Raw genomic sequence first — 21,683 nt, forward strand, 5'->3', positions numbered from 1 at the left:
GAATTCAACCTCGACTCCGACTCCTTCACTGCCCCGTCCTTCCAAGGGTCCCCTAACTGGGCTCACGCAGTGTCACTCTCCACGGCTCTAGAACTGCCCTTAGGATGGAATACCGCCAGGCACCCCAAGCCCCCCCACACACTGTCTATAACTCGGTTCAGAGTTCTCCTTTCCGTGGTCCTTGGCCGGAGCAGGCGCAGAACTCCCAGTAGGAAGGGAAGTGGGGGAGGGGGGCGGCTGGCGCCGAGGGGGAGGGCGGAGCCCCTCCCGCGGCTTCCAGTCGACCGGGCTGTACCATCTAAATCCAGGTCCGGGGGACGGTGGAGGGGGGGTACGAGAAGGAAGACCGAACCATCTGCGACTCCAGGCCGGGGTACTCTCGTGCTCTGCCCTACCTGGGCCGTTGGGTTCGGGGATGACAGCGAACCTCTGGAAGGGCTTGGTGATCTGCCGACCCCCGTAGGCCTTGCAGTTCTCGATTTGGAGCACTTTCAGGAAGCCCACGACGGCCGGGGGGGGGGGGGGGAGAGTGTAGGGGGCGGGCAAGCGGTACACTAGCCCGACAATCGGCGAGCTTTCACAAAGCAGCGCGAGAGGAATCGCGCGCGTGCGCAGACAGGAAGTAAAGGACTCTCACCCTGCGCATGCGCAAATGAGCTGGACGAATCCGAGGGACCTGTGAGGCTCTTTGCCTTGATGGTGCGCATGCGCTAGAGGTTGGGCCAGAAAGGGCCCTGCTTCCCTCCTCCCTTTTGTCTGTGGGCAGAGGAGACCCTGCGGTCCAACCCCAGAAGCGGGTCCCCGATCGCTCGAGCTCATAGAGGGGCCTTAACGAACCGGGAAGAGCTTCTCCTCCCCGGAGGAGGTGGGACCAGGCAGGAGGGGAAGGGACTCCCTCCTGGGTTCCATCCGGAGCACACGCATGCGTCATTACTCCCTGGCTCGTTGCCATGACAGCGGAGAGACGCTTCGTTTCTGTTTGCCGCTGCGGGAGAAAGCGGTCCTTGGTGTCGGAGCAATCCCATTAGGGAGGTGAGGGCGTGGGTGGGGAGGGTAGATGGACTGGTTGGGGGCAAGCATAAGGGGAAAGGAGGAAGAGAAGGGGGAGCCGGCCAGGGAGGGAGTCAGTAAAGGGCGGACGGGCAAAAGCTTCCCGGGCCGGAGCAGAGTCAACTTGTCTTCACCCCAGACAAGCATGCTCTCCCCGCCCCACCTCCCCCACCGTGACACTTTCAAACGGTTCATGGGAGGCCAGACCTACTGAAAAGAGCCTCCGAGAGGCATCGAGTTCTAACTGCCTAGGAGAGGACATCGAGGGTCTCGACCAAACACCACCAAAGCAGTCAAAGACCTAGGAAGCATTCGAAACCACCCCCGCTGTCGTGGGCTCCCTGAAACTGCTCCAAGTCCAAGGCGGGAGCTTCCTGGAATGACTTCAGTCTCGCCATCTCTGTCAAATAGATGTTGGCCTGAGTGTTTTTAGAATATTGGGGAAGGACGTTCAGGCAAAGATTTACTGAGGGGGGCAGCTGGGCAGCTGGGTGCCACAGTGGATTAGAGCACGGCCCTGGAGTCAGGAGGACCTGAGTTCAAATCCAGACTCAGACAATAATTACCTAGCTGTGTGGCCTTGGGCAAGCCACTTAACCCCATGGCCTTGCAAAAACTAAAAGCATATACTGAGAAGTTTACTCCTAAACCGAGTTTTTTTTTTTTTGCAAGGCAAATGGGGTTAAGTGGCTTGCCCAAGGCCACACAGCTAGGTAATTATTAAGTGTCTGAGACCGGATTTGAACCCAGGTACTCCTGACTCCAAGGCCGGTGCTTTATCCACTACGCCACCTAGCCGCCCCTTAAACCAAGTTTTAAGATTTCAGAATCTAAGAGGTATCATTGAGGAGGGTGCAGGCCTCCTCACACAAAAGGCAAGAATTTTTCTCCCTTCTCCAGTTGAATCTGCCTTCCAACCTCACCACTTATGAAACTGCCCTGTCCAAAGTTAGCCCACTAAATTCAGTGACATTTTCTCAGGTCTCAGCTTACTGCTGCCCATCCTAGGCCCCATCTGACCTCAGCTCATTCCTTCTCCTCCTGCATGACCACTACTCAGGGGTGGTCCTTCTCCAAGGCCACACGGAGGGTGGCTTCTCCCAAGGCTCACTCTCAGTCTTCCTTTAGCTTTGGGGCTCTGTCCTGCACTCCTACTGGCCATCAAACCATTGCCAAACCACGTGCATCTCAAAGCCCATAAGCCCCAAATCCTGCCTAGCCCCCAACTTCTTCAGACCTTCAATGCCCAGCTTTGAGCCCTGGGCCTAGCCCCAAGGATGCAAAGAAAGCCCAAACCATGCACCAAGAAACAAGCTCTAGGCTGAGCCAATGGAGAGAATGCCCAAGGGCTTCTCCTCTTTCTCCATTCCTCTGCACTCTCTTAAATGGACTTGGTATTTCCTTTTCAGTGTAAAAGTTGTGGCCCCAGAAAAAAATTCTAGTTCCTAAAACACAGGTGTTTGTTTACTGTTTGTTAAATTGACTAAAAGGGGGTGGCTAGGTGGCGCAGTGGATAGAGCACTGGCCTTAGAGTCAAGAGTAGCTGAGTTCAAATCCAGCCTCTGACACTTAATAATTACTTAGCTGAGTGGCCTTGGGCCACACTTAACCCCATTTGCCTTGCAAAAACCTAAATAAATAAATAAATTGACCAGAAGATCTCAAGGGCTCCTTCCAGCCAAAAGCTTGAGGATGGGCTACTGGGGTAACACATGATTCCCCCTAAGTGTCCTTGTACTTTTCAGTCTCAAGTTAGGATGTATAAGGTAGACATCCAACTGGAGCAGAAGCAGGCTGTGGCCACTGAAGCCCGAAGAAACCGGGAGAAACAGAGGCAAAGTCAAATCTTTAATGTGCGGAACAGAGTCATTGGGGTAAGCTTTCCTAAAACAGCAGAACACAATCCATCTCAGGGAGGAAAAAGACCAGGCAGACCCAGGATCAGGACTAGACCAAGGCCTAGAAATAGACCCAGGGGTTCTTTCCCTTAAGAGCAGTTCAGCATCTAATTCAATCCCCTTATTTTGGAAAGATGGAAACTGAGGCTTACAGCAAGTGACTTGGCTGATGATGCCACAGCAAGGTAGCAGAAGAGCTCAGAAGCTGGACCTCCAGTTTTCAACAGCTCTTTAACCTGCTGCCTCCTTTCTCTTTCTCTTCTTCTGTGTGGGGTCCAAAGCTCCCCAGAGAGTAGGAACTGACCCAGGCCACCTCATCCTAGCAGGGAGGGTAGGACAGGGCCCATTCACATTCCAGCAAGCAGTTCAAAGTGGTGGCTATTCTGGGGCTTCACCACTCCATAATCTGTGGCAGGTGGATGTAGAAGCTCTGAAGAGCCAGGTGCAAGAACGGAAAAGGCAAGAGGATGCTAAATGGGCTCAAGAGGCAGCCTTTGGTAAGAGCCTCCAAGGGACTCGCAGGGAGGGTCTACCCTGAGGGCCCTGGTACCTTTGATCACCAGTAACCCTCCCCTTCCAGATACCACTGCGGTCCAATGTGACCTGCTGGCCCAGCTGCTGGAGAAGGAGGAACTGCAGAATACCCGGCAGGTAGCCCAACAAGTGCAGACCTTTCGTGAGCGGAAGCAGCGGCCCCAGGATGGCCGAGACTTCAACCTATATGACCCAGCAAGTCTGCGGAAGGAGAAGCCACCCCAAGTGGGTGACCTGGACCCCCGCTGTGGACTCTCCAGCATACAGCTCTTTGCTGGGGAAGACTTGGGCCAAACTACCTGCCAACACCTACAACAAGAACAGTTCTTGAAGGAGTTGAACTATCAGCGGGAGGAGTGTTGCCAGGCTAAGAAGGATGAGAAGTACTCTGGTGAGTGGGCCACAGGAGGGCGGTGAGTAGGCAGCAGTGGACAGCTCAGCTACATAAGAGGGTGCAGCCCCCTTTCGTGTGAGGGGAGATGGGGGCACAGCCAGGGAAGGGCCTTTCCTTCTCTCTCTCCACCAACTAGGAGAAAATGCTCTCAAAATGCACAGCACAAATCCTAGCTCTGCCTATGGAGCCTTGGCATGGTGCTACCTGTAAAGCCAGGCTGTAGCAAGCCCTGCCTGCTGTTGGCCTGGTCCTTTTGCCAAGTTTGTCCAATTCTTGACATCCACTCACTGGCCCTTTGGAGTATTATAATGGCAGTTAGCATCATGCCTGTTTGGCAAAGGCAAACCTAGGTTGCAAGGCACCAGGTAACTCACCCAAGGTCACTTGGCATTATTAGGATTCTGTTCAGGGAGCTTCAGCTTCCCTAGCTGTCCTTAGATTCAGTAAACCCATGCAGTAGCTAGGGGACAATACAATATATGCATGGAATGCCAGGCCTGGAATCAGTAGGTCTCGAACATTTAACTGGTCATGGGACCCTGGGCAAGTCACTTCACTTGTCTGCCTCAGTTTCTTCAATTGCAAAAATATTGGAGAAAAACAGTACCTCCCTCCCTCCCCAAGTTATCTGACTCCATGGCATTTATTTAGGAGCTTATTTCCTTTCTTTCTCCCCCAGGCCCCTGGCAAGTGCTCCTCTCAGTGTCCTTCAGACACCTCACACTCACTAACAGACATTATCTTTATTCCAGTCCTTCACCCTCCCCTCCATTGCTGTCACCACCCCTTCAGGGCCTTCCCTGACTCTTCTCTCTCCCTCTCCTGGTTGACTGTCCCCAATGATCCTTCTTAAATCAGGTCACAAGGACATCCCCATGGCTTCCACCCTGCACATCTTTCTCCTGCCGTTATTGAAAATGGCATTCTGATTGCTCTCAGCCTTGCCAAGCTGCTCTTCCAAAGCGACTTCAAATGGTTTTTCTTTTTGATTATAACATTGTAGTCAAAGGGACTCACAAAATTGAAAGCAAAACAATTCTCTTTGACTGCAAAGCAATATTCCTTAAAATTGATCTGCCCATGACACCTTTCACTTTTCAAGAACTTGGAGGGACTCCTCACTGCCATTTGTGACTCACCTTCACTACCTCTCACACACAAACATCCTTCCAGATAAATAATTCCATTTCATCTCCTACCCATGTCTTCTTCCTCACCTCTTGGAATCTGTGTGCCTTCAAGGCTCAGCTCCAGTGCAACTTCTAAGAGGCCTTTGCCAATTCCCCCAATTTGCCTGCCCCACCCCCAAATATGCCATTGAGCAGATCTTTTATCCCTCAGGAGAACTGAAGGCATTCGTGGGCAGGGCCTGTCTTCTTTGGCAGGGACTTAACCAATGCTTACAGATAACTTGATTCCATATCCCACCTCCATGCCTTTGCAAAAGCCTGGCATACACCACTCCTCCATCCTGCCTCTGAATTCCCAGCATATTTTGAGGCTTGGTCCAGATGCCATTTCCTCAAGAAGCTGACCTGTCTGCCCTGCTAAATTGTCTAGAAGCTGGTCCTTGAAAGCAGGGCTTCCATTATGTCTGTCATTAGTGTTCAAGCACTATAGGGGCAACCAGTTAAGTGAGGAGTAGTGGAGGCCCCGGGAACCAGTAAGAGTGCAAGTTCAAATCCAGCCTTGACAACTTCCTAGCTGTTGACTCTGGCCAAGTTGATTCACCTCTAAAACCCAAGACAGCTCCCTAAGACAATGAATACCTTGGGAAACCAAGTTCCACTTCTCCTTTGGTTCGAGCCTCCTGATGATCTAGATATATCTAAAGGTCAGCAGATGTGAAGATGGGGTCTTCCTACATAGCTTACCCCTCCCTGAACCCCCAGCTTCCAGGAAGCCCCTCAAGATCATGCCACTGAAAGGGAGCTCAATCCTTTTTAAGCTGTGCAGTCTACTTTGGGTTAGCTGTTAAGACCCAAATCAGGAGGTTCACCAGCCCCTTTTTCCATCAAGTCTTTTCTAAGTTTTGTATCTTTGTGGCCTTGGGGCTGAAAGCAGGGCTCTGCCCCTGATCTGTATTGATCACCTGCCCAGTCCCCAGGTAATCAGCAGGTTTCTCTCTCCCTCCCTGTAGAGATCCTGGATGACCAGAAGCTCATAGAAATGGATCTGCAAGCTGCTCACCTTGGGGATTTGGAGACTGCCTGCCGAAAGGCCACGGATGTGGCCATGGCCAATTACAACAGGGCTCAGGTGTCCTGTCCTGTTCCTTCTGTCCCATTCCCCCCCACCCCCAGCCAGGATCCTAGCTTTCCTCCCTGCCCCTGGCTGATGCCACTTAGAACTGGCAGACAAAACTCACTGCCAGAGGGTTCTAGTTACCACACTCCAAAGGGGAGTTGGTCAAGGGAAAAGGGTGCCTCCTGGCTTTGAGGAGGCTTTGGGTAAGGTTGCAGTCCTTCCTGGGTCACTCCTGGGAATCCTCTTCCATTCTTTGGGTCTCAGCAACTCACTTGAGGCAATGGTGATAGCCAACCCTAACCCTGAGCTGCCCGCCTCCTTTCCCTCCCAGGCCAAGGAAGTGAAGGTGCAGCGCTGCCTGGTCCGACAAAGGGAGCAGGATGACAACCTTGCTGACATCTGTAATCACCTGACCAGTGACATGCTGACTGAGAAGTCTTCTGTCTCCTCGAACCCCTGTAATCCACACAAGGTGATCCTGGATCACTGGAAGGGCATGAGCCCCGAGCAAGTAGCCACCATCCAGAAGGAGCAGATGGCCCAGCGCCTGGAGGCTCAACAGCGGCAGCAGGCTAAGCAGCGCCTGGAAGCCGAGTGGGCCCTCCAGGAGCAGCTGACTGTTCAGGCTGCTTGCCAGCTGGAACGTGAGCAGCAGGTCCAAGCTCGGGAGCTGCGGAGGAACCTAGATACCTACAATAAGCAGCTGGCCCAAGAGCAGCAGGCACAGTGAGTGAGGGAGGAGGAGGCCAGGGCAGGGGCGGGAGCTGTGGTCTGGAGCTGATGACAGTTTGTCTTTCAGGAAGAACTACCTGGACAAAGTGGTGTACACCAATGAGCTCACGGCCCATTTCCACCTGCAGTTCAACACCAGCAGCCGCTGAGTTGGGAGGCCCAATGCTGGAATGGGGGACCTGGGACTTAGGGTAGGAGAACTGAGCTTCAGAGGGGAAATAAAGTGAATACAAATGTCCACACTGTGTCATTAGCCCTGTTGAGAACCTTTATTAGGCACCAGAGGTTAAGGCAGAGAAAGACTTGGGGGCCAGAAGGGAGGTCAGGGCTGCATGCGGATACCTCCATCCAGTCGGATTACCTCCCCATTGAGCAGGGGATTTTCCACCACAGCTTGCACAAGATGGGCATATTCTGCTGGATCTCCCAGGCGACTGGGGAAGGGTATCTGACGGGCGAGGAAGGAGCGTACCTTTTCAGGGAGACCCAACAGAAGGGGTGTTTCAAACAAGCCTGTAAAATAATAGTGCACAACTCTCAATGTATACCTACTTGACTCTAGCCACTTTACAAAGAGGACCTCATTTCAGCCTTACAATAACCCTGAGAGGGAGTGGGTGCTCTTATCTTTATTTTAGAACTGAAAAAACTGACAGATTCAGTGACTTGCCCAGGGTCACCCAGCTTGGAGTTGTCTGAGGCTGTTCTGGCTCTTCCACCTAACTGTATCACTCCAAGGCAAATGAGTTTCAAACTTGGATGAGCCAAGTTTGAGGCCCAGTTAACCCCAGTCTGGTCTGGGGTTTGTGACTTTGGCCAAGTCCCTCCTTTGCCCTTATTCTTGTAGGGGGGGAAGGGGGAGGGTTGGACTACCTCTTTAGGGTACATTCCAGTTCTCAATTCTCTGAAGCTGGCAGCAAAGAAGAATGAAGGGGAATTTGGGGAGATTCTAGAGGCCTACCTGGAGCAATGGTGACCACCCGGATCCCCATGGGGGCCAGATCCCGGGCTGCAGGCAGGGTCATCCCCACAATGGCCCCTTTGGATGCAGAATATGCAATCTGTCCAACCTGGAAAAGAAGTGTTTAAGTGAGCCACCTAAGGGAGGCCTTGAGGCCTCCCAAGCTCATCACTGCAGAAACGGAAGTGACTGGTGTACCTGGCCCTCAAAGGCAGCCACGCTGGCGGTGTTGATGATAACGCCCCGGTGTCCCCCCTCATCTGGCTCGTTCTTTCCCATCTCCCCAGCAGCAAGGCGGATCACATTGAAGGTGCCAATGAGGTTTACCTGGGGTGAGGGGGAGAGGAAGGCAAAGAAATCAGTGACAAAAAAAATCTTTAGGCTCAGGATTTGGTTGGAAGCTAAGTAGCCTTGTCTTGACTGGATTGGTAGGCTCTGGGAGGCACAGGGGAGAGAGCCATGGGGGTGGAGACTTGGGATGCTCCCAGGGGCAGGGGTTTGGGGTCACACCTGGATCACCTTCTGGAAGGCCTCCAGGGAGTGAACTTCCTTCTTCTTAAAGTTGTAAGTCTTGGAGGCAACAGCTACCCCAGCACAATTAACGGCGATGTCAACCCGGCCAAATTTCTCCCTGGCCAAGATCAAGGCCCCTTGTACCTCTGTTTCTGAGGTTACCTGCACAGGGAGAAAAAGGAGGGAAGTCTTCAGCTAGCTGTCCAGAACAGAGCAGGCCTTCGGGATTTCTGACCCTGCCTTCTCCTTCCCGATCTCCTCCCAATCACCAGAGGCTGGGAAAGGCCACCAGGGGCCAGCTACCTGGCTCTACTTGGGTTCTTTGGACACTCGGCCCACCCTCCCACCTCGATTCGGGGAATGGACTTCGACCTACATCGGTGGGGGCGAAGGCACAGGAAGCCCCCAACTCCTTTGCCAGCGCTTCACCAGACGACTGAGGCAAGTCCATGATGACAGCGTGGGCCCCTTGCTGAACTAGTCTTCTGACTGTAGCCTGGCCCAGGCCTGAAGCTCCGCCTGTCACCACGCCAACCATACCCTGCAGGAAGCACTTGCTGAGAAAGGCCAGCCCTCTCCGTGGGGGGGGAGGGGCAATTTTCCAAGAGAGATTTCCTTAGTTATGGGGAGGTTTCCAGGGTGCTTCTAGCTTTGGGGAGAGGGGTTGCCCGCCCAAACCCTGGAAGCCAAGAGGAAGCGGGAGAAAGTTGTCAGCGGCTCTGTCTGTTACAAGTCTCTGGAGCCAGAAAAGCTTATAGAGGGTAAACTGAGGCTAAGCAAGGTCACCAGTTGACTAGGCCAAAGGCGCGGAGGCTGGACCGCAGGCCGCACGGCCCCGAAAGAATAGAACGGGCCTGAAGAGCTTTACCTGGGGGTGGGAGATTGCCTCTGCCCTTCCCGTAAGCAACCCCGGGGGTACCTGCAAGCTGCGAAAGCTTCGCGGAACCGCCATGGTCCAGCAGTGGGCGCGGCGGACCACGCGCAGGAGCGAGACGAACGAGGGGCGGAGGAGGAGCTGAATGCCCACCGCTGATTGGACCAGACATAGCTCGGGGGAGGGCCCCCAAGGACCTCCGCCTATTGGACCGGAGGAAGGCGTAGAAGCTTCTCTGAGGCCCTCCTCCCGTCGGAGGAAGTCCCAGAGGCCAATGGAAGGAGAGAGCTGCAGGAGTCACGAGGGGTTGGGCCGCACCTGGCGGGGGAGGCGGGAAGGGAAGCGGAAGACGACGACCCCTTCCTGTGTCCCTCCTTCCGCCAATGGGAGCCGCCGATGATTGGTCAGAGTTTGGATGTGGCTTCCTTGGCCCGCCTGCCCCTGCGGGGAAGGGAGGAAAAGGCCGAGGCGTCTGCATTGGACTCGAAAGCTGCTGTACGCCCACTCTGTCCCTGCTCTGGCCCCCAGCTTCCTCCGGGCCTCCTAACCTCCTCGCCCGGGGCTCTTAGCTCCAAGTTTTATGTGACCCCATCTTCTCGAGTCCCTAATCTCCTTCTACCCAAAAGGAGGGTCACCAAGACTTTGGTGAAAAAATTCTCTAGCAAGTGGCATTGATAAGAGGCCTCATATCCACATTCAGCTCTAAGATCCATTCTCCTATTTAGAAATGGTCAAAGGAGATGAGCAAACTTCTCTCCGAGGAGGCGATGCGACGTACCCACTCCATGACCAAAAAGTGTTTCCGGTCACTGATAAGATGCACATTGAAACGCCTCAGCTCGGGCAGAGAGGACCCGAAAATAAAAAATGGGGCTGTGCGCTGTGAGTGCTCCTCGGAACTGGTGTGGCCACTCTGCTGTTTTTCTTGTGATGAATCACTAATTGACCCAGGAATGCAGGTGTAAAAGGGAAAAATAAAATGATGTATTAAGAAGTCATTACAACACAAAGAGAAAGTTTAGGGATCGGTTTTTTGAAAGGTCATGTGGCTTTTAGGTACTGCAAATTAACTGGCAGACCACCTGCTGATCAATTTGCCTGTAGGTCAGAAGGACAAAGAGGCCTCAGCACCAGCTAGTCTCTTCAAATACTCCTCAGGGTCCATGAGAAAGGTGCGTTTTGGCTGTGGTCCAAGCCTTCCTTTCAGTTTGCCTTTTGGGAGTGAACAGGGTCATTGAGATGGTTTCTGGTGGGGGGGGGGGTGAGTTCTTTAGGGGAGATGGCTTAAGCTGACTGTCACAACTGTGTCATCTACCATCTAGCTTGTCCCACCAATGAAAGCATGGCCAAGTCAAGAGGAAGTGTTTTAACAGTTCAGAGGTTACAGGGATTAGTTCCCAATACAGAAGATTAGAGGGTTCTGAACAGTACAAAAAAAATTACAAAATTTGTTTGCAATTACAAGTTTAAAATGATAGATTTCTGGTAATTGCTGAATGAATGCAGAAAACAAAATACATATTCCATAACTGTGCTGGCTCTACAAAAATTGATTACATATTAGTATACAAGAATCTCACAAACCAAGTACAGTAGACATCTTTTATAGACCATAATGTGATAAAAATTATATTCAATAAAAGACTACTGAATAAAGAATAAAAAATAAAAAATTAGAGATTAAATGAATTAATCCCATACAATGAACATCTCAAAAAAAAAAAACAAATCAGAGAAACAACAGATAATTTCACTAAAGGTAAAAATAGGGGGACAATGCACAAAATTTTTTGTATCTCAGCCAAAGCATTAGAAAAGGGGAAAATTTATATCTGTCAACATTTTCATCAGCAAAAAAAGGGAACACACAGATCATCAAATAGACCATGCAACTAAATAAAAAAACTACAACACCAACACATTTTTAAAAAATATTTAACATAAAAATAGAAATGCTGAAAAACATTTTTCAAACAAAATAAGAGATTAGCCAAATTGAAAGTAAAAAACTAATAAATGGGGGCACCTAGGTGGCACAGTGGATAGAGCACAAGGCCCTGAAGTCAGGAGGACTTGAATCCAAATTTGACCCCAGTCACTTAATAATCTGTGTGACCCTGGGCAAGACACTTAACCCCACTGCCTTGCAACCCCCCCCAAACCCCAAGAAACTAATAAATGAAAAAACGAATTCAAAATAAATGAAAAAATGAAGGAAATTATTAAAAATGTTTTCCCCTAATTCTATGCTAATAAATCTAACTACTTAAATGGATGAATATTTTTGAAAATATAAAATTGTCAGATTAACAGAAGAAGAAAGAGATCCACACTAAATGACTCATAAATGAGCTTCCTGAAAAACAAATTCCAGGACCAGATACAATTGCAAGTGAATTCTTTCAACATGTCCTGTAGAAACTAAACTATGCTAAAATGGACTGGAAGGTTCCATGAACAGGGAAGATTGTGTAATCCTAATTCCTATTTGATCCTAATTGATTTGGGGGTTGGGGTTTTTTGGCACCACAACTTTTTCTCCATCACCCCCCCCAACACACACACACACACACACACACACACACACACACACACACACACACACACACAGAAACAGAGCCTGCAGTGCAATGGAGCTGCTAAACAAGCTGAATGCCATCTGAGGCTCCATTAGGAGGGGCCAAGCTTCCAGGTACAAGTATGGTTGGGGTCAACCAGCAAAGACTCTAAACAGGATACAGTAGCTTTTGTTCAATTTGAAGACCATGCAGAGGAGGGTCTCAGATGTCTTGTGCCCCCATCTTCTCCTTCACCCCTGTTTTGAAGGATGAAGTGGCTTTACTCCTGACCAAGGCTAACCCTTTCAAACTGTCACTACTCTAGGGTAGACCTTTATCTCCTCACATTTGAACTATTGCTGTTTTGTATTTGATCCAGGAAGTACTATGGAGCCACTGGAGTTTAATAAGTAAGGGGGTGGCATGGTTAGACCTGTGCTTTGGGAAAATCACTAGTGATTGAATGGAGAACAGACTGAAGTGGGGAAGAGGAGAGGTAGGTAGAACCCTCCCCTCCCTCCTCTTTTCCCTGCAGCTACTGGAGAAGTCCAGGCATGAGGTGCTGAGATCTTGTAGTAGGGTGGCAGTTGGGTCAGAGAGAAGAAGGGAGTGTAAGGGATATGGGGGTATGAGTAGATTAAAAAGGAGTTCAAGATGACATTTAGATTGAGAGCATGAGGCGCTGGGAGGATGATATTGTCCTTAACAGTAATATGGAAAGTAAGAGACAGGGAGGCTTTAAGGAGGAAGCTAACAAGTTCCCTTTTGGGAAAGTTGAGTTAAAAAAAAACTACTGGACATCCACTTTTTGAGCCTACTTCTCTCCATAATAGAAATATATCTGGTCAAGTAGAGTGGCACTGAGACAACAGGTCCAGGAGGAGTCCCAGCTCAATGTGGGCAAGAAGACAGTTAAAGAGGTCAACAGGAACAGCTTGATCCTTGCCCCATGCCTGGGCCAATCAAGTCCTTTCTTTGTCACCTTTCCTAACTCACGGAGGGGGTAGGGGTAGGCGTGTGGAGAAATCATAGTAGATTCTGACTCTATTACAGAGGGAGTAGAGAGCCTAAGAGGTACCTTGAGGGAACTAGAGAGAGGCAGGGTGGGAAGTATGATGATGGAGAAGAGGTTGTTCAATTTGGCCATGAAAAGGCGATTATTGAGGGTGATGGAGGCATGGATGTGTTTGTGTACAGCTCACCTGCCCATTACACTGAGCTCTTTTGGGTGCAAGGACTTGCTCTATGTAACTCCTGGCCCCTGAATCATTGGGATCAGCACACAAGAAATACGATTTCCCAAGAGGACTTTGCAGAGGGCATGATTATTTATTTTTGGTGTGGGAGAGGGGGGGTGTCTAGAGTGGAAAAGGTGGTATGTCTATGGCACAATTGACCCTGCCCTCCTGGTAGAGGTGTCCTCTCACAGGAGATAAGGGGCAGGGGGCAAGGGGAGTGGCCTCCCTCCCAGCCAGTTCTAATGGTCCCACCTCCATTTGGGCTGTAGAGACAGGGTGAGCCCCATGGGAGGTGAGGACCAGGGGAGGCTGAATGAATGCAGTAGCTGGCTTGGGGAAATAGCCCTACACTATGAGGGACCCCAACCATAGAGTCAATAGTGGAAAGAGGATAAGAGGGGTCCTGGGCCCTGCTGCTGCCACAGATATGACAGAGACAGACTTCCCTACTGACTGATTGAACAAGATGAGGTCAGTCTGGACAGAAGAGGTCTTGGAGATCCATGGGAAGTAAGGGGCCAGGAGCAAGGTAAGAGACTTGATGCTGGTAAGTCCAATCTGCCTCCAGGTTCCATTCACGCCCCCTGAGCGGCACAACAGGGCACTGCCAGGGCCCACGAGATCCTGCAGCACAAGCCCAGTCCCCTGAGGCATGCACATTTCAGGCCTCTCCCCTCCAATGTTAGGCCTGCCCTCCCCCCCAATCCTGAGGATGGACCAGCTGGGGTAGGCCTCAGGGCTACTCACCAAAGCCATTTGGAATTCTGGCAACTGGGGACTGAGGCATAACACAGAGCTCCTAACACCAGGGAAGAGGTGGGCACAGGACAAGGCATCCTTTACCTGAACCTGGAGGGCTTGTTGATACTGGTCTGTGTCACCTGCAAACAGTAGGGGGAATAAATGTCCCTGGTTCTATTGCTTCAGTGCCAGCAGATATAGAACCGGCATCAAGCTAGAGTGAGAAACAAGAAACAGGAGTGGGGGAGGAGGAGGGCTGAATGCTGAGGAGGGCAGCCGTTTGGCCTGGTTTGTCCCAGTTTGACTAGGGTCATCGTATACATTTGGCCCTTTGGACAAGGGAAGTTGTGTATATGTTCTGCAATATGCATTTATGAACAAAGGGTGAAAGCAGTGGGGTGGACTGGTGGGCTTCTCAGTCTTCAACCTGCCACTCCTCTAGTTTTGAGTCCCTTTTGTCCCTTGCCTCCACATATGTGGCCCGGGCCCTATGGAGGGAAGATGGGAACAGGCTCTTCTGGTTGGAGACACTTTCTAAGGCTGTTGCTGGCTCCTCCCTGTCCCCCTCCCCCATTCTGTTTTTGAACCAGCTCTCAGGGGTTATCCATTTAAGCCACCCTCTGGAGAGCCCCTTTGCCCACATCCCTCTCTTATCTGCCTCCTTCCTTCTTTCTCCCTTTCTCTCTTTCTGCCTTCCCCCCTCCTTTCCCCTCCCCCATCCAGTCATGTGAGTTCTCTGAGCATCTGTAAAGTGGAAGGGTAGGCTCTTTAGGGTCCGTTGTGGCTCTATAACTAACTCATTCTGCTTCGAACCCAAACTCTTTTCTTTCTACTTCCCTCCTATCGGAATGTGATGCAAAGAATGCTCCAGGCCCAGAAGAGGAGGGATACAAGTTCATTTTCCAAGCATCTCAAAGAAAACTTTCTAAAGGCTGGGTACAGACCATTGCTAACAGAGGACAGCTCACCCTCTTGGAGTTCCCGGGGTCCCATGAGCCAGCACTCAGCTTTGGTCACGTCATTGACATGGCCCACAGGGGCCAGGGGTTGGCTTGGGCCAAGGGGCTTCTGCAGGAGGATGAGAGCCAGATCATTCCAGGGAACCCCATTCACTGCCTGGTACTGCTCATGCAGGACAACACTGGAGACCCGTGAAGCTATCATGTTGCCACCAGGCTGTGGCAGCCCCAGGAACACCACCATGTTCTCTGACCTCCTGTCATGGGGCAAGAAATGATCTCAATGGGCCCACTTGAGGGTTCTTCTGACCTCATCCGACCCTACTCAACCTTGAATGGGTTGAACAAACATCTGGTGCCTCCACCTCCACTTTGCCAGTGGCCTCATTAACGTTTGTTTAGCTCCTCTAAGGGATGGGGGAGCAAATTCCCTCCTAGGACGCCCCCTCCACTACATTTATGCCCTGCTCTGCTATGGAACCCCCTTAGTTTTCTTTTCTCTAAGGATGATGGCAACACAAACCTCCCCTCAGCTAAGTGCTTACATATCCCGGATGCAGTGGGCTGAGGTGAGGACCCAAGAAGGGCTGAGGATGGATCCACTACAAACTATGCTGTCACAGGTCACAATCAGTGCTTGCCAGGGCATTGCAAAGCGCAGCGAGATCCGATTCACCAGGGCTGGAGGTGGGCACGGGGGAGACTGGACTTGGGCCAAGCCATCATCTCAGCCTAACCCTTCCAAACCCTTCCAAACCCTGTCCCCTGGAACTTGTGTTTCCCCAGGGCCAGGGCCAGGGCCAGGGCTTCTAAGGGGAGGGAGGAAAGAGTCTCACTTACCTTCAGGCTTGGGCAGGAAAGAGAGGGTGAGCCTTGGGGGAGGCCTGGCCCAAGGGGGGTGCTGGGGCTTTGTTGAGGCCCTGAGCCAAAAGATGAAGGGCCGGATGTGACTGAAGACATAGGGCCGATGGCAGGTCTCATCAAAAGCAGTGAGGACGCCCATTTGTACCCAGGGGGTCTCCTCCGGACGTAGCTTTGGGCGGCACATCAGTGGGGCTCCCAGGTCTCCCTACCAGGGGGCACAGAAGGAGGAGGTGAGGGAGAGAGGGCCCGGGATGCAGTTTGGGCCAGCTGGGGGTACTTCTCACCTTGCAGCTACTCTGGCCCATCAACTTCTTGGCCTCCACACAGAAGGCCATCGAGTCCTTGATGGGCCAATAGCGGGCACAGTTACTGATCTCTACCATGTTCAGTCGCCACTTCTGCATTGTGACCAGGTTCCCTGGATGGGATGGACATGGAAGGGAATGAGGCTGGAGGTGCCATAATCCTCTTCATCTTGCCCCGAGTCCTGTCACCCTGAGCCCTTAGGGTAGCATGGGAGTATTGCCAAAGGCCTAGCTTAGAAAGTCAAAGCATCTGCTTTCAATTCCTGACTATACCATTTACTATCCAGATGACTTGAAAATTGACAGGATTGGTCTTGTTGGTCTGAGGATAGACCTTGGATGGCATTGGCCTCTTTGCCAGGGCCCCACCTTCATTGGCTCAAGACTCACCTTTGATGAGGGTCCAGCCAGGGACCCAACAATCATAGAGGTGCAACTGAGGCTTTGCTGATGGCTTCTTTGTGAACTCCTCAAGGCAGACAGCCAGCACCTTGGGCTGGAAACGCAATGGCTCACGGAGAAGGATCAGGCCCAGGCCCATGGGCCCTTCTATCCCAAAATGTGGCAGGACCCTGTGGATGCTCACAAGTTGGGCCCGAACCTGGTCTTCTAGGTCGATGACCCCTGCCTGGACCTGGGCCAGGGTTTCTGAATTCCATCTATAGGCAGATGGAAAGTCTGTATGCATGTGAACATGTGTGTATGCATGTGGTGGTGGTGGTGGGCCCACAGTTAGGGGAAGGTGTCTCCCTTGGACTCCCCTCCCCCCTTCCATCAATAGGAAGGAATCAGCTGAGAGTCGTCATCCTCCTCCTTCTCCTCCTCCTCCTCCTCCTCCTCCTCCTTCTCCACCATGCCAAGACTTGGCTTTCTCTGGATGCTCACATGATGTTGGCACAGCTGGCAGTGGTCAGGACCCACCACTCATTCAGGATGGAGCCCGAGCAGAAGTGAGACAGGGAGAACTGCAGTGACACCACCCAGGGAAATTCACCATCTTCTGCCTCCCAACAGTTGGGGCACCGAGCTGCAAAGCCTGGACGCACGCCACATTCAGCTGTTAAGGAAGAAGGCCAGGCCAAACTAAGCAGACAGGGGCCAGGGGCCCTCTGGAGCTCCTAGCGAAGGATGACCTCACTCACCTATCCCTTGTTGGGAGGATAAGGCTGTCTGGAAGAGCCAAAAAGCTTGGAAGTTGCTCCTCCAACCCAGGCCCAATCGACACTGCACCAAGGTGACCCTGAGAGGCAGCATCTCATTCTGCTGGGGCTGGTGGTGGGTGTCAGACATGGGACCCCTGAGCTGAGAGGCTCCTACAGGCTGGGAGATGGGGGAGAGTGAGGGGGGAGAGGCAAAGGAGGGTGAGAAGGAAGAGAGGGGCAGCCAGCCCTTGGCCCTGGAGAGATCCCAGGCTGGTGCCTGCATGGCTCCCGAGAAGAGAGGAGGCTGAGGCTGAGTGGGCTCAGAGGTCAGGGACTTGGAGGAAGGGAAAAATCTGGAGGAGAGGAAGGGGCCTGGGTAGTCAAAAGGAACTGGGGAAGGCAGGAGCCGGGCACCCCTGGGAGTTCCTGGCAGGAAACTCAGATCCAGTTCCTGTACTATGGAGGGTGCCAGCACTCTGGCAGGAGCTGGGCTGGCCCAGGGGACAATGGCATCGCTGGCTGGGGTTGGCATAGCCGAGAACCCAATTGCATTGACCACCAACTGGGGCAGGGGTATGGTAATATTGGCCAGATTGGCCTCTGGCTGAGTTGGGGGTTTGGCAGCAGGCTCGGGTACGTGTTGAGGCTGAGGACCAGCTATTTCGTTCAGAGACGGGACCCGGGGCCCGGTCATGTCAGCCATTGGCCAAGTCAGCTGTTGGGTCACTTGTGTCTGGAGGCATCCCCAAGATCCTGCTGTATCTGAGGCCAGCTGAGTCACAGGCTGGGCCACTTTGGCTTTAGGGGTGCTCTCAGATGCTGACTGAGCCTGAAGCCTAGCTGTATGGGACTTGGGGAGAATTTCTGGGGGAGGCCATACTTTATCTAGACTTGTTTTGGGAAGAACCCAGGGGCCAATGGCATCAGCCACCGACTGAATCTGAGATCCAGCAGCTGGCTGAGTTTGGGGTCTGGGGTCAGCTGCCTGAGAAACCCTCAGGGATCTGCCTGTTTCAGCTGCCTGATGAGGCTGGCCTCCAGACACCAGGGGAGTTTGCTGGGGACTTTGCCAGAGAGTCCACCAGAGAGTCCAGGGGTCCCTGGCATCATGGGCTGGCTGTGTGGCCTGGGATCCAGCTGGCTTCTTGACCTGTCGAGTCTGGCGTCCAACTTTATTGGCACTCAAGTGAGTCTGGGGCCCAACTACCTTGGGGGCTGACTGAGGCTTCAGCCTGCTCGGATCGCCAACTTGACTAATATCCAAGGGAGCAAGGGCCTGGGCTGTGTCAACAGCTTCTGGTGGCTTAGGGCCAGTTGGATGTTCATCCTGCTGAGGCTGAGATCTGGCTTTGTCACGAGTTGAGTGGGACTGAATTCGGGTTAGATCCCTGCCAGGCTGAGGAGGCCTGATTTCGTCCCACGACATCTGTGACTGGAGCTCTCCAATGGCATTCCCAGTTTGGGAGGTCAGAGCTCTGGCACTGTAGGCTGGCAGAACTCCCACAGGAGGTACAGCTAGGGATAGGCTGGCACCAGGGGTCAGCCGTCCAGCCAGAGGAAGCTGCTTATTCATCCTGCCACCCCCAAGCCCCAGGGCCTCAAGCTGGGCCTGTGTGGAGCTGTCTGTGCTGCTAGCTTCTGCCCTCAAGCCAGCAATGGGCCTATAGTTCGGCTGGCTCAGTGGAGGCAGGCTGCAGGGCAAGCTCAGAGGTGGCTTCTGGGAGGCCTGGACTACGGCATCCATCCAGCTGAGGTATGGTGCTGTGCGGACAGCAAGAACAGGAACACGGCAGGACTTCGCGGGCTCACTGATCAGACCCACGAGTTCCCAGTGATTCTTGAAACAGCAGAAGACCGGGCTGCCAGGCTGTACCTGAAGGGGACAGAGATGGGGGAGGAATGACTTCTCTTCCAGTTGGGTGTTAGTGGGAGGTGAGAGTGGATGACTCCTGGCTTTCTCTGGGAGATGAGGGCGCCCTTCCCCTGTACCCAGGGTCCGTGTGTACCGAACAGTCCGGGCCTGGCCAGGGATCACTCCAGATGCAAAGACTCTCAGTCTCTGGAGAATGAATTGCTGAGTGATGGCAAGCCCAGGGCCCCAGGAGTTTCACCATCATCCTCTTGGCTGGCTTGAGTCCAGGCTCTCGGGGGTCTGGAAGAGAAAACGGGAAGCAAGTGTGAAGCAGAGTGCTGGTCTCCCTCAAGCCTGTTTTGTCCCTGACTCCTGGTGTCCCTCCTAACAAGAAATCTCAGCAGTGTTCAAACAGGGAACCCCCCCACCCCCCAGGTTTTCCTGACTGCTGAGCCCCTGGTCAAGTCATCTTGGAAGAATGAGGGGGGGTGAATAGGGATTTGGGAAACTGGTAAATGTTCCAATGATCTAAGAAGGAAAGATTGAGTGGATATTGTAAACTGGAAAGTCAGTGAGTTTGATTTGGACTCCTGGCCCAGTTCTCGGCAGGGTCATTGAGGAGAAGGAGGGCTGGAATGGGAGGGAAAGATTGCCAAGAGGTGGCCCAGTGGGAAGAACAAGGAAATACATTGAAATTACACCTCCTGTTGTCACGGAAGAGATGAGCTGGGGCCCTGGACATCAATGGGTTAGTGTGCATTTGGTGGATCTAACATGGAAGGTCACCTTAAGAGACTTACTCTGATGCTGGTAGAGCTGGCATGGCCGATGTCCACAGAAGGGGCAGTTTTGTATAGCCTCGCTACTGTCTCGGGCCACTTGCACGTGACCCCAAGCCAGTCTGGCTGGCTGCTGAAGGAGAACCATGGCCAGGTCACTCTTGTCTGGGGGCACAAAGTTGGGATGCAGGCAGATCCAGGAACCATTGAGCCAGGTCTCTGAGCCCCTCACTGGCAGGAGGCCTAGATTTCTGAGAAGGGTAATGAGAGGCACATGCAGGTCCCAGCACAGTGACTTATTTTTTTATTTTTTTAGGTTTTTGCAAGGTCAATGGGGTTAACTGGCTTGCCCAGGGCCACACAGCTAGGTAATTATTGTCTGAGGCCGGATCTGAACCCAGGTCCTCCTGACTCCAGAGCCGGTGCTCTATCCACTGTGTCACCTGGTTTCCCCCACAGTAACTTATTCAAAGAAGTCCATCAAACCATCAAATAAATACTTATTAACTAGACCTTTGTGTGTGTGTGGGGGGAAGGGGTTGGAGAAGGGCATTCCAGCTGGCATACTACAAAGGCATGGAAATGGGAGATAAATGAGAAAAAGCCAATCTGGTTAGGACAATGTAGGAATTGTGTAGAGCCAGATTAGGTAGAGTTAGCAAGAGGAGGCCAGGGTGAACACAGGAATCCTACCCTTGGAGACTCCTAGTGGAGACTCCCAATGAAGCCCACCTAGAATCGAGAGGGAGTCTTCCCAAATCCCACTCGTGAAGAACATAGACATGATCTAAAATATACTCGAAGGGGCGGCTAGGTGGTGCAGTGGATAGAGCACCGGCCCTGGAGTCAGGAGGACCTGGGTTCAGATCTGGTCTCAGACACTTCATAATGACCTAGCTGTGTGGCCTTGGGCAAGCCACTTAACCCTGTTTGCCTTGCAAAAAAAAAAAATCTGAAAAAAAAAATAAAATAAAATGTACTCGACAGGCCTCATGATCCAAGTGAGGTGAATGGGGATTTGGGAAACTGGTAAATATTCCAATGATCCAAGAAGGAAAGATTGAGTGGATATTGTAAACTGGAAAGTCAGTGAGTTTGATTTGGACTCCCGGCCCAGTTCCCTTCCTGTGCACATCCCCTCCTCCTCCTAAGGATCGAGCTAATCTATCCCTATTCCCATCCTGTCAAATCACTCAGCCTTCTTCCTTGGACACATACACATTTCTCAGACAGCTTGCAGTCGAGAGGACCCACCAGCGGTTCAGAACCACTCCTTGGCAGACCCCAGCCACAGACACCAGCCATGGCACCTCCTTGTTGCTGCCTTCAACCTGGTTGCTTCTTGGCCTTCTTAGGATCTCCCAGACTTGCTTTGACTCCTGAGGACTGAAGACTATATATGTGGGAGGGATGAAGAAGGTGGAATGTGGTCTGTGAAGCAGAGTCCAAACTCATCCCAAGACAGACAGACTCCCTCCTCCTTCACCTCCTCCCCCCTCTCCAATATCATCTCCCTGAATACACTTCTTGTTCTGTTCTGTTCTAAGAGGCCAGGGAGAGTGGGGGGAGAGAGAGGGGAGAGTGTGGCCAGGCTTAGGACAAAGAGAAACTAGGAGACTTCAGCTGTGTCTCCCCCTTTACTGCTTTATGCTGGGGATCCTGTGACTTACAGGCAGCAGCAGCAGCCCAGGAGAGAACCAGGCTCAGGCTACAGGGGCCAAGAAGGGCTCTCATCACCCTGTTCCTGTCCACAGCTGGGCGTGGTGCCCTGGGATGGCGTCCTCAGTGACAATGCGCAAACTCTGCCGACTTTGGAGTTGGCTTGTGGAACCTTTGAGGTTAAAGGGTCTTCCCACTGTGACATCATCACTGTCAACAGTCACTGTCCTAGCTAGCAGCAACTTCTGCTCCTGCTACACCTGACCCCCCCCCCCCATTTCATCCACAGACATGGAGAAAGAGGAGAGGGAGGAGGAGGAGGAGGAGAAAGGCAAAGGAACAAAGGGAATAATCTGTCCAGGGCTTAAAGGATGAACAATCAG

The 21,683-nt window shown here is 52.3% G+C and overlaps 3 protein-coding genes across 4 annotated transcripts; 1 reads left to right on the forward strand and 2 right to left on the reverse strand.

Annotated features, from left to right (window-relative positions):
• Window positions 1-694: 694 nt before the first annotated feature.
• RIBC1 (RIB43A domain with coiled-coils 1) lies at window positions 695-7,110 on the forward strand. Its single transcript, XM_074201265.1, has 7 exons — window positions 695-1,032; window positions 2,796-2,924; window positions 3,364-3,445; window positions 3,529-3,873; window positions 6,017-6,135; window positions 6,455-6,849; window positions 6,923-7,110. Exons 2-7 carry the CDS (start codon window positions 2,808-2,810, stop codon window positions 7,002-7,004), a joined length of 1,140 nt encoding a protein of 379 aa, XP_074057366.1. The 5' UTR covers window positions 695-1,032; window positions 2,796-2,807; the 3' UTR covers window positions 7,005-7,110.
• Window positions 7,107-9,325, reverse strand: HSD17B10 (hydroxysteroid 17-beta dehydrogenase 10). Of its 2 annotated transcripts, none has more exons than XM_074201267.1 (6): window positions 9,249-9,325; window positions 8,706-8,870; window positions 8,327-8,491; window positions 8,015-8,143; window positions 7,817-7,925; window positions 7,107-7,368 (listed from the first exon to the last, which is right to left on the reverse strand). In XM_074201267.1, exons 1-6 carry the CDS (start codon window positions 9,279-9,281, stop codon window positions 7,178-7,180), a joined length of 792 nt encoding a protein of 263 aa, XP_074057368.1. In that variant the 5' UTR covers window positions 9,282-9,325; the 3' UTR covers window positions 7,107-7,177. The 2 variants fall into 2 exon arrangements, with proteins under 2 accessions (XP_074057368.1, XP_074057367.1); XM_074201266.1 differs by having other exon boundaries at window positions 9,198-9,281.
• Window positions 9,326-13,085: 3,760 nt separating this feature from the next.
• On the reverse strand, window positions 13,086-21,638 carry LOC141497954 (uncharacterized). The gene is made up of 12 exons (XM_074200840.1): window positions 21,312-21,638; window positions 20,860-21,034; window positions 19,663-19,892; window positions 19,017-19,162; window positions 17,011-18,883; window positions 16,754-16,925; window positions 16,259-16,527; window positions 15,848-15,981; window positions 15,540-15,768; window positions 15,245-15,380; window positions 14,709-14,956; window positions 13,086-13,880 (listed from the first exon to the last, which is right to left on the reverse strand). Exons 1-12 carry the CDS (start codon window positions 21,373-21,375, stop codon window positions 13,345-13,347), a joined length of 4,212 nt encoding a protein of 1,403 aa, XP_074056941.1. The 5' UTR covers window positions 21,376-21,638; the 3' UTR covers window positions 13,086-13,344.
• Between the last annotated feature and the right edge of the window lie 45 nt (window positions 21,639-21,683).

This window comes from Macrotis lagotis, chromosome X (genome assembly GCF_037893015.1).
Source record: "Macrotis lagotis isolate mMagLag1 chromosome X, bilby.v1.9.chrom.fasta, whole genome shotgun sequence".
Lineage (NCBI taxonomy): Eukaryota > Metazoa > Chordata > Mammalia > Peramelemorphia > Peramelidae > Macrotis > Macrotis lagotis.

Coding starts and splice junctions, on each gene's coding strand:
- LOC141497954 (XM_074200840.1), bottom strand. CDS start 21,375: ATGAGAGCCCTTCTTGGCCCCTGTAGCCTGAGCCTGGTTCTCTCCTGG. Junction 19,163..19,662: donor CCAGCTCTACCAGCATCAGA/GTAAGTCTCTTA, acceptor TTTCTCTTCCAG/ACCCCCGAGAGCCTGGACTC. Junction 15,769..15,847: donor TGGGCCAGAGTAGCTGCAAG/GTGAGAAGTACC, acceptor GCCCCCTGGTAG/GGAGACCTGGGAGCCCCACT.
- RIBC1 (XM_074201265.1), top strand. CDS start 2,808: ATGTATAAGGTAGACATCCAACTGGAGCAGAAGCAGGCTGTGGCCACT. Junction 2,925..3,363: donor TGCGGAACAGAGTCATTGGG/GTAAGCTTTCCT, acceptor AATCTGTGGCAG/GTGGATGTAGAAGCTCTGAA. Junction 6,136..6,454: donor CCAATTACAACAGGGCTCAG/GTGTCCTGTCCT, acceptor TTTCCCTCCCAG/GCCAAGGAAGTGAAGGTGCA.
- HSD17B10 (XM_074201266.1), bottom strand. CDS start 9,281: ATGGCGGTTCCGCGAAGCTTTCGCAGCTTGCAGGTACCCCCGGGGTTG. Junction 8,871..9,197: donor AGGCAATCTCCCACCCCCAG/GTAAAGCTCTTC, acceptor TGCTTCCTGCAG/GGTATGGTTGGCGTGGTGAC. Junction 7,926..8,014: donor TGGCTGCCTTTGAGGGCCAG/GTACACCAGTCA, acceptor CTTCTTTTCCAG/GTTGGACAGATTGCATATTC.